The sequence below is a fragment of the Leptonotus elevatus genome, chromosome 21 (genome assembly GCF_054856555.1).
Source record: "Leptonotus elevatus isolate MCC_2025b chromosome 21, RoL_Lele_1.0, whole genome shotgun sequence".
Taxonomy (NCBI): Eukaryota; Metazoa; Chordata; class Actinopteri; order Syngnathiformes; family Syngnathidae; genus Leptonotus; species Leptonotus elevatus.
In genome coordinates, this window is record NC_141259.1 from 13,170,591 (window position 1) to 13,183,464 (window position 12,874).

Genomic DNA, 12,874 nt, shown 5'->3' on the forward strand with positions numbered 1-12,874 from the left:
CTTAGTAAGGTTGGGCAGGATAAAAATAAAGCAATTGCAGGTTAAAGTTGAGAGGCTAAAATAAAACTACCATAAAAACAAAAAATTTGTGTTGGTTCAAATAGACTAAACTGACGTCCCCAAAGGCTGCGCTGGTAGAAAAAAAGTTTGTAATAAAAACAAGAACAACAACAAATTTGGTTAAATAAAAAAATAAGACCATAGTTCCATCAAAAGTTGTGCAGTTTAAAAATAAGGCTACCGTGAATACTCCAAAAGTGGTTCAGGTTAAAATAGACTATCCAAACCCCCGCAACAGCGGCACAGTTAAAAATCTAACTACCGTAGTAAAGCCCCCAAAATTGAATCAGGGCCGGCGTCCGTCTATTGAGGATCTCTGGATTAACACGTTATCAGCCTCACAGTTAAAATCTCCTGGGCCTATAAATACCGTACGGGAAGTCCCTTTGCTGAAATGGGGTCCGGTAGGGAGGAAAAGCCTACTCACAGAGATGACCCTGTCGCCTATCCGTAACGTGCTGTCTCGGTGGGCTGCTCCCCCCTCTGCAATGCGGGAGATGTAGATCCCCTAAAAGCAAAAACAAGCGCATGTACAAACAAGTTATTTACTACTCCCACCACTTCCTCGGCAGATTCAACTGACGAGACTGACAATGAGTCGAACAATCGACCAAATCAAACGTGATGAAACCTAAGGCGAAAAAACAAAGTGTGTCAACACATGTGTGGGCAAAGTTCACAGTCAACCCTGCCCAAAATGACATTCGGACTTACAGCCGGACCCGCCTCAAATCCTAAAAGCTGTCTCCCTCGCTCGGGTTTTAAAGGGAGCCCTTGAACACTTGCCTACCCCGATATATGCCTCGACTACCCCGTCCACTTACGGTGAACCTATCATGTGTCCGGGACTCGCTATTCATATCTCCGTCTCCCTGGCGACGGCGGAGTAACGCCGCGGCCAGAATTGGAGCAGCTCAATGACTGACGGTTACAACAAACCCTTTTTTTTTGGGAGTGACGCAGCCTTCCCAACTACCCACAATGACACAAATATAAGAAAAATAGGCTAACATTAACAACCATGCATTTACATAGCACAACCAGCGGCATTTGGGACTTCTGTCCATTAGCGGTTTATACATTGTATTATTTATTCATGTAACATATACAAGTTCTGATTCATTCATTTATCTCATTACATAATTACACTATTAATGGTGAATAATACAATAAAAATATATTAGTAAAATGAGGCCCTTAAGCAAAAAAGTTTGCTAACCCCTAATTTATTTCCTCTTCCAAACCACTAGGGGCAGTATGTTACTCAAAAGTTGAAGATTTCTGCTTTCTAATGTTAAATTCAACTCAAGTGTCAAAACCCGCCAAAGTTGTGAAGGTTAAAAATAGTCTAACCTAAAGTTCTCTGAAACTGTACAAGTAAAAAATAAAAAAATAAAACTACCGTAAAACATCACACAGGTTAGAATTATGACAACAGTGCAGGTAAAAATAAAACAAACATAAAAATAAACAAAGAAGAAGACGACCATTAAAGTGCCAAAAGTTGTGCAAGTAAAAATGTGATTACCGTAAATACTCCAAAAGTTGCGCCGGTTAAACCAGACTAACCTAAAAGGTGCATTTATATTGTTAAAAATGAAATTACTGTAAATCTCGCAAAAACCCTTGTAGGTTAGGGATAAGGGCTCGTTCAATTAATTGATAAAAATTGGCCAATTACTACCAACATTTTTGTTGAATTATTGCCACATTACAATATAACAAAAATAAACACAAAGATAACAGCATCCAAACTTTTTTTTAAATCAAAATCAGATTTTTGTCGATTCTACTCTCTGTTGTAAAATTAAATGCTGAAGTCTAATCGAAACGCGGCTCTTTGCGCAATAAAGAGCGGCAGACACACAGCAGTGAAAGTTAGTAGTACCAAAATGTCTCACCGTGTCCCCAGTTCGGTACGGCGTGGAACCCTTCCCCCCGGCGATGCTGAAGCCCAGCCCCCTGTCGTTGCGCACCAGGCAGGCGGAGAGGCGCTGCAGGGGCCCCTGTCCGTGGCCGCCCTCGGCGCCGAAGGCCAGCCCGCTCCGCCTCTCCCTCGGGAAGTAGTCGTCCTCGGGCCTGAGCGGCGTGGTGGTGATGGCGTTCTCCGGCTCCACCATGCGCTCGCGAAGCACCGTCATGGAGACGGCGGCCCCGGAGCTGCGCAAAGCCTCCACGGCCGAGTGGTGCTCGGCCGAGTTGAGGTCCACGCTGTTCACCTGGGACCGGCCGAAAAGTTGAATTCATATCTTGTGAGAAAAGTTTGGGGCTTTTTTTCTCGTCACAGTACCTCTAGCAATTTGTCTCCCACTTTAACTCCAGCTTTGGCCGCAGGACCTTCTTCAGAAACTCTGGAGATGAAGATCCCCTGAAGTCAAAGGGACAACAATATTAAAGAATAATAATACATCACTTTTGGTGGTGTGCCGTCCGGGAAGCGCGTCTGACCTCGTCGTCGCCCTTGTACGGCGTGGAGCCTTTCCCGCCGGCGATGCTGATGCCGAGGCCGCCCGTTTGCCGCAGGATGGTTAAGGTGTGCTGCAAGGTGAGGAGGCCCAGTCAAAAAACGGGCAGGACTGAAGGACAGTCCCCCCCGGCAACTTTTTACACTTGGGTCAATCGCGTTGCGGGAGGCGTCCCTCCATCGGCCAAAATACGCCATTTCGATTTCCGTGAGTGTTTAACAATAGAATATTTGTATTGCTCTTCTGCTCGTTTACTAATGTTAAATATTGTGTCATTTCAGCTTTGTATTTGCATATACTCTGTTTTTCAGGATGACTTTTGAGATATCTGTCCAGAAACTACAGATGGAAAAACGGCATATGTGCCAGTAAGTAAGAGTAAAATGTTGCAAATCATACTAAAGATGCTATTTGCTAACATTCCAATTGAATAAAAATGACATTTCTTGAAAATGGGCATTTTCCATCCAGACTTGGGGGATACGTGGGGCCTTAAGACTCCAGACATAAAAGCTCTCGTCAGTGGGATTTTTGAGAAGTTTGTCATCTCAGGCTTCAGAAATGTGAGCTACACGACTCACAAAAAGTTCACTTTTGGGGTGAAATTTTAAGATGGGCCGAAAATGCTCTAACCACACTTCTACATTTGACCTTCTCTGAACATTTGAATGCCTCAGTACTTTTTTGCAAAATACTCAACGGCAAAATTCGCAACAAGTTTAATCTGGAATTTGGATATGGATTTTTTTGGGGTCAGATGCTGGTTCTGATATTTAACAGAATACATTTAACTAACTAGATAACTGATTAATAAAAAATATATAGAGAGTAAAAGTATCAATAACTTTTTTGGGCCCCTATTCCTAACACTTACAACAATAAAAAACAGGCAGATTTTTTTTTACTATTTTACAATACTTTGTCCTTATGTATTTAACTATACAATAGAGGGAAAAAAAATCAGCAAAAATTGGCAGATTTTTTGGGGGAAGGGTGGATTATTGAATTTCATTGTTTGTGTTAAATTGAAATGTGTTCATGTAAAAAAAAAAAAAATCAATGAAAATTTACAAGGACATCCACTTCTGTGCCTTTATACTGATGACACCCGTTGTGAATTTTGCCATTCAGCTCCTTGCTAGGGAACAGAAAGCTGAGGTACTGAAAAGGTCAAATTAAGTTCACCTGTAACAATTATTGTGCATTTTAGGTTCATTTTGAAATTTCACCCCAAAGCCCGATATCCTTCTTTTTTTTTTTGTGTGTGTGTGAGTAGTGTAAATATAAAACCTAACAATGAATGTATGTTCACAAGCCATGCATAAACAGGAAGGGCAAAAAGGAGGTAAAGAAAAGTGTATTCTACGACTAAATAAAAAGACTAAAAGAACCATGCTGCGGCGTTGAAAATCCATTCGACATTATCCAAAAACCAAAACAATGACACTAAAGACACACAGTACACACAATTTCACTCCAATCATTCCATTCAAGAGATGGGAGCGTCTGCATTCATCCAAGGAGTTGTTGTTCTGGTTCAGTGGGCCTAATCTAAACCAACAACTAAACAAAATCGTGGATGCCGACGTCCCGACCGGGTCGTCCATTTTTGCGGGGAAACACAAACGTGGACAAGCCAAGAAAAGGTGCCAAGCGGCGGGAAGCAGGAAGGCGGCAGCAGAGGTGGCAGAACATGAAGATGGACTTAAACGGACACGTGGAATCAGGTAGTCATTTTTCAAACGATTTGAATATTTTCAAATTCTAAATGTTCAAATATAAATCATATTTTTGGGTGTCAGAACACGAATGGTGAACTCGTTTCCTCTGCATTCAGGTTCTGCCACGCTGACTGAATTGTGGGTTAGGGGTTCTCTAGCTTGATTGGCTTTGATTATTACATCTTGGATTTTCAGTGGCGTTTTCCCAGTGAGTGGGTGAGCAAAACAAGTAGACAGGAAAGCGAAGGTACAGACCTCTTCCTCCTCAATTCGAGCAGGTTCAATCAGCAGATTATTGACTTGATCAAATGACACCCCCTGTTAGGGACAGGAACCAGCGACAAGCATGCGGATTAGTTAGGCAAAAAAAAAAAAAAAAAGGCTGCCCTGCCACTCGCTCCCAAAACTCCCAAAAAAAAAGACAACACAGAGTCACGATGACACTTTCCAAAGACTGTGGCATCTTCACTTGGAAGCCAAAGCGCGCTCGCACCGCCCCAGCCACCAGAAGTCAACAGCGGCAGAGAAGAAAAAGCAAAAGCGGACGAGGGAAGGCAAATAAAGAAATAAAGAAATAAAGAAATCAAGAAATGCTTCCATTCAGGAAGCCCAGCAGCTTTTGCTACAACTGAGAAAAATTATCTTTGGGAAATTTATTGTAATCTAAAACGATGTAGTTCGGGGTTATTTGTAATAAATCATGATGTATATTTAAACAAATACAATAAAAATATACGCCCGTAAAATATATAATATAACAATTTTTTTTTTAATCGGCCAGTTAAAAGCTCTGATGTGATTGTGACATACCACATAAATCTGACATCCAATGAATTAAGTAATTTTTTATAAACAAAAGGCATATTATGAAGTTTTTGTTTTAGAATAAAAGCAGATTTTTGTTGAAAGAAACAGTATTTCTTTCCTCACTATTCTCTCCAGATAAGAACTAAGCCCCATCAACCAATGCAAAAAAATCAACGACTAGCTGACACCCCTGAATGGATTTATAGTGGTCAATAGAGACCATAAAATGGCGGCAAGGCACTACTTTTATTTCCAAATAAAAGGCGCATTAGTCCAGGAATAAAGTGGTATTTTTGAAATTCACTTTAAAATATGACTTTCTCACCTGAATGCCATAATACTGTATTCTGACTTTATACTGGACAATAAAAATACAACTTTAATCTTGAAAATGTGTATTTATCAAAACCTAAAAAAATTAGGCGCACACACACACGCACACAAACTGATCATCAGTTTGATGAATGTGAAATCTCGCAAACAAACTGTCGCTCATTTTAGTTTGTTTGATTGTAGACACAAGCACGTGACATACAAAGCATGTGAAATGACGCCATTAATTGGAAGCGATGGCCGCTAACACGTACACAGCGAAAAGTTTAGTGGCGCTGAAGGGCGTCAGTGATGTGGCAGAGCAAAAGATTCGGCTTGAAGCTGCTCGGGAGGGGGGAGGGGAGGAGTGGGGGGGGTTATGGCATCATTTGTCATCACACATTTGTTGAGATTTAAAAACCCAACATGGAAGATTTGAAAAGCTGCCGACACAAATATGTACAAACACACAAAAAACACACTTTTGTCATCCTACCTTGACTTGACTGCAGTTAACGTGGTATCGGCTGTCGTCCATCTCCGACGTTTCCATCCTACGCCGCAATCGAGGGCTGCCGACGCCCTCGTCCTCCTCCTCCTCCTCCTCCTCCTCGTGCCCGTCCCGCTCGTCCTCGGCGGGCGAGCCGAGGCCGTCGGGGTTGAATCCCTGCAGCAGGGCCGCCACCGTCTCGGGTTTGGGCAGCTTGGTGATCTTGAAGTGCTTCTTGTAGTGCGGCGTGTCCTTGCGGATGAGCCGCTGCTTCTCGGCGGGGAGCGCCGGCGGCCTGTCGTCGTCCTCGTCGCTCCTCTCGCCGTCTTCCTCCGCGTCGTCGTCGTCCCCGCTGCAGGTGATGGGCTCCTCGGCAAAGTGCACGGTGGGCTGGGGGAAGAAGAAGGTTCAGGTTTCAGAGTTCAGAGTTCAGGGATAGAAAGGTTTAGGCTAGGCAATTAATACATTTTTATCCATCACAGCAAATAATGCCCTCTGCTGGCCAAGGTGCAAATAATCGTTCCAATCACTCGTGAAAATCTGCTCCATATATTTGTTTAAATGTAATTTGAAGGCAGTCTCGCCCGGCCTTAGTACGTGGTTATAATCACCTCAATGTACTCCACCTCCATCTCATCCAGGTCGTCCTCCTCGTGATGGGAGTGCCCGTCCACCGCGTCTTCTCTCTGGGACGGCACGGCGCCCTCTCGCCTGTCCTCGTGGGAGTTGGCCGACAGAGTGCTGCCGGACACCTGCGAGTCGTGGCTCCGATTGGAGAGGTCGCTGAGCCGTTTCTCCTGAAAACCGCAACGCGTCGGTCCAAGAAACCCATCAGGCAAGACGTCGGCCGATGAGGCTTTTGTTACCTGCGCATCGGAGGACGGATCTTCTCCTTCGGGTCTGGACGCGAACACTTCGTTCCGTCGGTCCTCGATCACTTTTTTCATCTCCTTTAGCTCGCTGGGATGCGGTGTGGCTCGACGCTGAAGGCCCTGGGAAAGCCACAGCGGGCTAAGCGGATGGCGTTCTTGTGTTAAGTCACATTGCGTTGTTCCCGTTCCCTCACCCTGCGCTCGGCGGCGGCCTCGTCGTCCTCGTCCTCGTCCTTGGCCTCTTCCTGGAACTGAATGACCGACACTCTGTTCAGGTTGCTGTCCGTCCAGCTGTCGTCCACGCTGTTCTGCAGCAGGTTCTCTGCGGAGAAGAGCACACAATTCAATGCTGGAATTCCGCTGACCCCAAGCACAGAGACGGAAAAAAAAAAGATTTGATTGATCGTCATTTATCAGTCATGGTTTTGAAAATCAGGCGCATCCGCTTCAGATCGACGTCATACTGCCAACGCGCCTTGTCACGCCATACGATAAACAGCTCAAATCCTCTTTCCCGATCGAAATCAAAAGAAATTTACCAAATCCAAAATCCATCCCGAAAAAACAACAATAATATTTGTCATGGGTTTTTATTTCTATTTAGAAAAGTCAAACTATAATTTTGCACTTTATAAAAACAGTACAGTAGTAAAATAATTAAATAGAATTCCAAGAAATTAAAAAATAATAATAATAATTTTGTTTCAATTGAATTCCTTATGTGTGCGCATTGGCTATATGGAGGCAATTATGTTATCAATAATGCGGCTATTTAAAAAAAAAAAAATCTGCACAATAAAAAGAATAAAATAAGAATGAATTGGATAAAGAAATAAAATAGAATACAAAACAGTATGTTATTTTTTTAAAAGCATTGTAACAGTTTTTCATGGTGTTTTTCTTTTTAAACAAAAGAAATATGCCTTCTAATAAAACGAGGTGCGCTTCATGCTCACCGAGGCTGGGCGAAGGCTGCTGAGGCAGCAAATAGCAGGTCAGCACTTTCTCCCCCGTGCGTTCGTCATCTTCGGTTTGGAACTTCAGCATCGGCTGCGACTGGTTCTCTGCCAGCCACATAGCCTTCAGATTGAGGTTTGTCAAGGCAAAAGGAAGATTTTGTAATCTGTGGGAGGTCAAAGTGAAAAAAAGACAAAAGAGTCAGGCGTTACAACAACTTTGACGTGATTTGATTCGAATCGCGGGCGTGACGTTACCTGTTCCCGGCCACGTCCAGCACGTGCAGCTCGGTGGCGTCGGCGAGCTCGGCGGGCAGCTTGGCCAAGCGGTTATCCCGCAGCGAGAGAACGTTGAGGCTGGCGCAGCCGCCCAGCTCCTTGGGCGCGCCGCCCAGCCGGTTGCGGTCCACATTCAAATTGGTCAGCTTCTTCAGCTTGCCCAGCGAGCGAGGAAGCGTCTTTGGATGAAGCCGAGAGGAATTCAGCGCTAAATGAACTAATAATCAATATAGAGTGAACACGCCGTTACCTGGAGGAGGTTCTCGGTCAGGACAAGCTCGGTCAAGTTTTCACACTCTCCGATGGAGTCGGTCAGGTGAGTTAGTCTGTTCTGGTCCACCTTGAGGATGGACAGTTGCTTCAGACAACCTGGGTGGGGGTGGGGGGGGGGGGGGCAAGCAAACAATCATTCTAGTAGTGTACTGACTTGTTTTACTAGTGAGGACAAAGAATGTACTAGTACATGGACCTTCAACTGGATTTCAAGGATAAATTGTCAACAAATTCTCATCACTTGCTAATGATCTGTAATAGCATCACTCGTACAGCAGGTGGCAGTGCTGGCTACTTAAGAGACATCTGCAGAGTCCAATTGAATGGTTGACTTTGAGGACATTTATTTAATCTATTATTTACATGTCTGCAGAAAGAACCTATTCCCCCGTTCGCTTTCATTAAGTATTTATTCCCGGGGCTGAATTTGGTCATTTTGTTGGAGCGAGCGTGACTCGGAATTTTTTTTTTTGTCACCTATGCTGTCCGGAATGACCTCCAGCAGGTTCTGCGTGAGCAGCAGGTCGGTGAGGGCCTGGAGGCCGTCCAGCTCGGAGGGAAGCTCCTCCAGGCGATTCTCGGACACGTCCAGACACACCAGTCTCCGGAGGTTCCCTAGCTCCTAAAAAAAAAAAGAAAAATTGTGGAAAATTTCTGGTAAAGTTGACAGATACATTTATTTAACATCATCGGCCTACACATGTTGCTGCTCAGTTTGTCTTCAATCCATTGATTAAAGAGTTACAGCACTGGAACAGAGATACTATTTATGGTTAGCATTAAGCTAGCCGGCTGAAAGACTTTAAGCTATGTGGTTGTTTGGTTTTAAATACTGCAAAATTATGTATATTTCTCAATGAATAAATGTCGATGTCGACGGGATTGCTTGTTCAAATAAACTCACCGGTGGTAACGAGGACAACTGGTTCCGGTCCAGCCAAAGCTCCCTCAGGTTGGGCAGCGCGCCGAGTGTGTCCGGCTGAGAAGTTGGGCAAATAGAGAGAGCGAAGGGAAAAAAACACACGTTTGCTGTAAGTCTGAAAACTCAACAGGCATTTGCATGTGCTACATATTGCGCGTGGAGTTAATTACCAACACTTCCAGTTCGTTACTGCCCAGGTCCAGCTGTTCCAGTTTCACCAGGAAGGACAGCGACCTGAGAAGCAACATGTTAAAAAAATGTGCACGTCTACAGGTGGAGATGGTGACATAGCTGAAGGTGGTTGTGCAACGTAGGGCTCTGTTCTTTAATCTGGCCCACCAACCATGCTACAGTACATTGTCAAGAGCCTTATAATATTTGTTGCGAAATTTGTCCTGAAGGGTGTTATTTAAAATGTATTCATTTATTTTTCATTCATGCGTCATACATTTCTCTTTAAATCATTGGCTAAATGATTTATTGGATTTTTTTTCACAATTTAAACTTATTTCAAAAAGTATATTTATGACATTAAATAATTGTTTATATTTAATTATAGATATAAAACATGAGAAGGAATTTATTATTATTATTAAAATTAACATACAAATTCATAATATTACAGTAAATCTGTGAGAATAACATTAGAATGTTCATGTTATGATAGTTTTATGGGAATAAAGTCATAACAATAAAGCCTTCCTTTTTTAAGAATAAAATCAAATGAAAACAAGCCATAATATGAAAGAAACTGCCTAATTTTATGTGGATTAAGTCAAAATAATGCTTAATTCAGAATCAGAATCAAGTCGTAATATGACAGAAACCACTTATTAGGATAACGTTTTAATATAGTAAACGCCTAATTGTATGAAAATAAAGTCACAATATTCTGACATGAAAAACTGAATTTAATTACGACAGTCAGTCATTCACATATAACAATTTTTTTTTAGCTCATTGATGAATGGCGTGGCCCATGAGTCGCATTTAAAAGTCAAACGGCTGCTCAGCCACCCCCCCCCCCCCCCCCGCCACCCCCTCTCCCTCCATTCGATAATCGTCGACACCTACGTGGGCAGACACTTGAGCAGGTTCTCCCTCAGCTCCAGCGTCACCAGGTTGGCCAGACTGTGAAGAAGAGAGGTCGGTTAGTCAGATGGCAGCCAGGTCTGTTCGTGTGGGCTGCCTGGAACACAGGTGGGGGTGGGGGGGGGGGCTCATCCATCTGTCTTGGGTGGGCCCCCCACAGCCCGGCTGCCAGTTGAGTAACGTGGAGGGGGAAAAGTCAGCACAGGCTGGCTAAATTTGATGTAATGTTGATTTGCTCAAGCTCCTGTCATATACGTTAGCGTATTTATTCAGTTTGAATTCATTGTGTGCTCTAATGACTGGATTAGTCAGTGGGTGAGGTAAAAAGGCAGGCGTTGAATAGCCTGTTAGAACAGAAGGCGTGTCAGTCAAATGAAAGCACCGACGAATGAGCGCGGGCATACTTTCCGATGTCGCCGGGCAGAGTCTGCAACGACACCTCGTTGAGCGCCAAGTGAGCCAGCGCTCGCAGCTGAGTGAAACCATCCGGCAATCTGTGGCACAAAGAGAAAAAAAAAAAGGGGGGGGGTGTAGTATTACCATCTGTATGATTGCATTGAGAAATACAGCATACTACCAATTCTTAACTAAAACTATGGATTGTCAACAGTAGATTGATAGAGTAAGGCTTTTGTTACCATGACAACCAGGGGCGGAGCTAGGGGGTTGCGACGAGGTGAGTGGCTACTGCCAGCAAAGTGTGAAAAAAGTGAGCGTCCATAAAAATAGTGATATCATGGATTTTATTTTCACTTGTGGATGCAGCACTTCATCATGAACTACACATGGTTCTCACACTTTTTTAGCAAAAAAATCCATAAATATTTAGATATTCAAGTACCACCATCATGATCAAGTAGCACAGTCAGAAAACAGAAACAGACACATTTTATTTCTAAAAAGTCTATTTAATAATACTGAAAGCTATGTATGTGCATTTTCGCATTTACACACCGCTTACCGTCAGGCTCCTGTTCAATTATTGCACACAGGATTTCCTGTGTGGCGGAGAGCTTAAAAGCACCACTGTTACATACTTAGTATCGAGCGCATTCCGTGCGTTTACACACGGAGGTGCGTAAAAGTCACGGCACATCTAAACAACACGGACAACAATGCGATGCCGGATTGTTTTTCCACGCCGCTGTTTATTATGTTACTGCAGCGACTGGGCCAGTTCCACCCGGCTTACCTGGAGAGGGGGTTTCCACTGAAGTCGGCGATCTCCAGCGCCCGGCAAAACTTAATGCTCTCGGGGATCTCGGGAATGTCTGCGGGAGGACGGAGGAGCAGATATATTAGGAGGGCTCGGCGGAGGAAAGCATTTGAAGTTGCTGCTAAACATAAGCAGATGGTCTGGCGCGGGATGTCACGGGAGAGGCAAAAATCAGGAGATGGTCACACACGGGGAGCTACAGATCTTTCCTGATTCAAAATAAAAATATAAAAAAATGGGGGGGGGGGTAAGGTGCCATTAATACATTCAGCCTCCCGCCCCAAAAAACAACAAATTATGTCATGTGTTTTTAATTTAAAAAAAGAAAAATATTATTGTTCATATTTTTATTATTATATCAATATTACATATTATATAAAAATAATAATATTTTTTAATAAAGAAAATAAGACTCTCAAGGCACCACCGAAAATGCCAAATGTACCATTTCTGGATATGTCCAGCTCCACCAGCTGCATGAAGTTGGCCACTTCGGGGGGCAGTCTCTGGATCTCATTGTCGCTCAGGCCCAGCTTCCGCAGGTTCAGTAGTCGGAAGAAAGGCTGCAGAGGATGACACGGAGGATGTCACACATTGGCTCGTAGGACACAAAGTTCAGGAGACGAGAATAATAAAGAAAAAACGGGGGGAAAAAAAAAGTAGCATTGTTCAGGATGTGCACAGTGTGCATCCCGGGTCATTTCCTGTTCATTCCTCTCACTGCTGAGCTCTCAACATCAATACAGGAGAAGCCACAATTGTTGAGTCAGAACAGTCACCTTACAACCATTTTGGAAAAATTAGCACATCTGTGTTATTAATACATTAAGAATAGCAATGAGTGGCAACTCATATTGGTACACACTCCTGGCTATGCTAGACAAACAGAAGGGGCTTTTGGTAAGAGCGCATGGGGGGGGGGGGGGGGAAGCAGCATTGCCAAGTGTTTTGACATGATTCAGTCCACCAAAATCCACCCTGTGCCATCTGTGTGTGGTCTTCTGTTCGGATGGACCGACCCGACACAGTCTTGCTGCCATGAAGCCCGACTGGCAACCCCCCGGTCGAGTGGCATCCACAGAGGACCCACTGTCTGCCCTCTCCAAACGCCAAAGCACAACTCCTGGCAAAGCCGCGGTAGGAATTTGTATAAAGTCATTATTCCCCCCCGAATGATTTGCTTGGGAGTCTGGATGGTGATTCAAATTACGACGGCGGCAGAATTTTTTGAAAACTGATTTTGGAGGGGGAATCGAAATGCATTCAAATGTTTTGAGGAGATACGAACATGTGCTTGAGTCAGATAAGAAGGAAAAAAAAAAAGTATTTCATGAGTGCCGTTTGTATACAAGCTGACGGAGGGAAGTTAGATGGCGAGCTTCCTCGTGATGGACATTTCCTGCTCTCAA

The 12,874-nt window shown here is 43.8% G+C and overlaps 1 protein-coding gene across 15 annotated transcripts in view; it reads right to left on the reverse strand.

Annotated features, from left to right (window-relative positions):
- Positions 1–12,874, reverse strand: part of scrib (scribble planar cell polarity protein) — a 48,133-nt gene that overhangs the window by 20,526 nt on the left and 14,733 nt on the right. For 14 of the 15 annotated variants that reach the window (XM_086065750.1, XM_086065740.1, XM_086065738.1 and 11 more), the window contains exons 2-20: positions 11,911–12,028; positions 11,442–11,520; positions 10,654–10,743; positions 10,232–10,288; positions 9,328–9,391; positions 9,140–9,214; positions 8,713–8,857; positions 8,213–8,331; positions 7,942–8,141; positions 7,684–7,850; positions 6,922–7,049; positions 6,722–6,847; positions 6,467–6,652; positions 5,862–6,245; positions 4,502–4,564; positions 2,509–2,598; positions 2,351–2,428; positions 1,962–2,279; positions 488–568 (exon numbers count right to left, since the gene is read on the reverse strand). In XM_086065750.1, coding sequence (XP_085921876.1) covers positions 488–568; positions 1,962–2,279; positions 2,351–2,428; positions 2,509–2,598; positions 4,502–4,564; positions 5,862–6,245; positions 6,467–6,652; positions 6,722–6,847; positions 6,922–7,049; positions 7,684–7,850; positions 7,942–8,141; positions 8,213–8,331; positions 8,713–8,857; positions 9,140–9,214; positions 9,328–9,391; positions 10,232–10,288; positions 10,654–10,743; positions 11,442–11,520; positions 11,911–12,028 — 2,568 coding nt within the window. The remainder of the gene's footprint in view (positions 1–487; positions 569–1,961; positions 2,280–2,350; positions 2,429–2,508; positions 2,599–4,501; positions 4,565–5,861; positions 6,246–6,466; positions 6,653–6,721; positions 6,848–6,921; positions 7,050–7,683; positions 7,851–7,941; positions 8,142–8,212; positions 8,332–8,712; positions 8,858–9,139; positions 9,215–9,327; positions 9,392–10,231; positions 10,289–10,653; positions 10,744–11,441; positions 11,521–11,910; positions 12,029–12,874) is intronic. The other variant, XM_086065743.1, reaches the window with a different exon arrangement.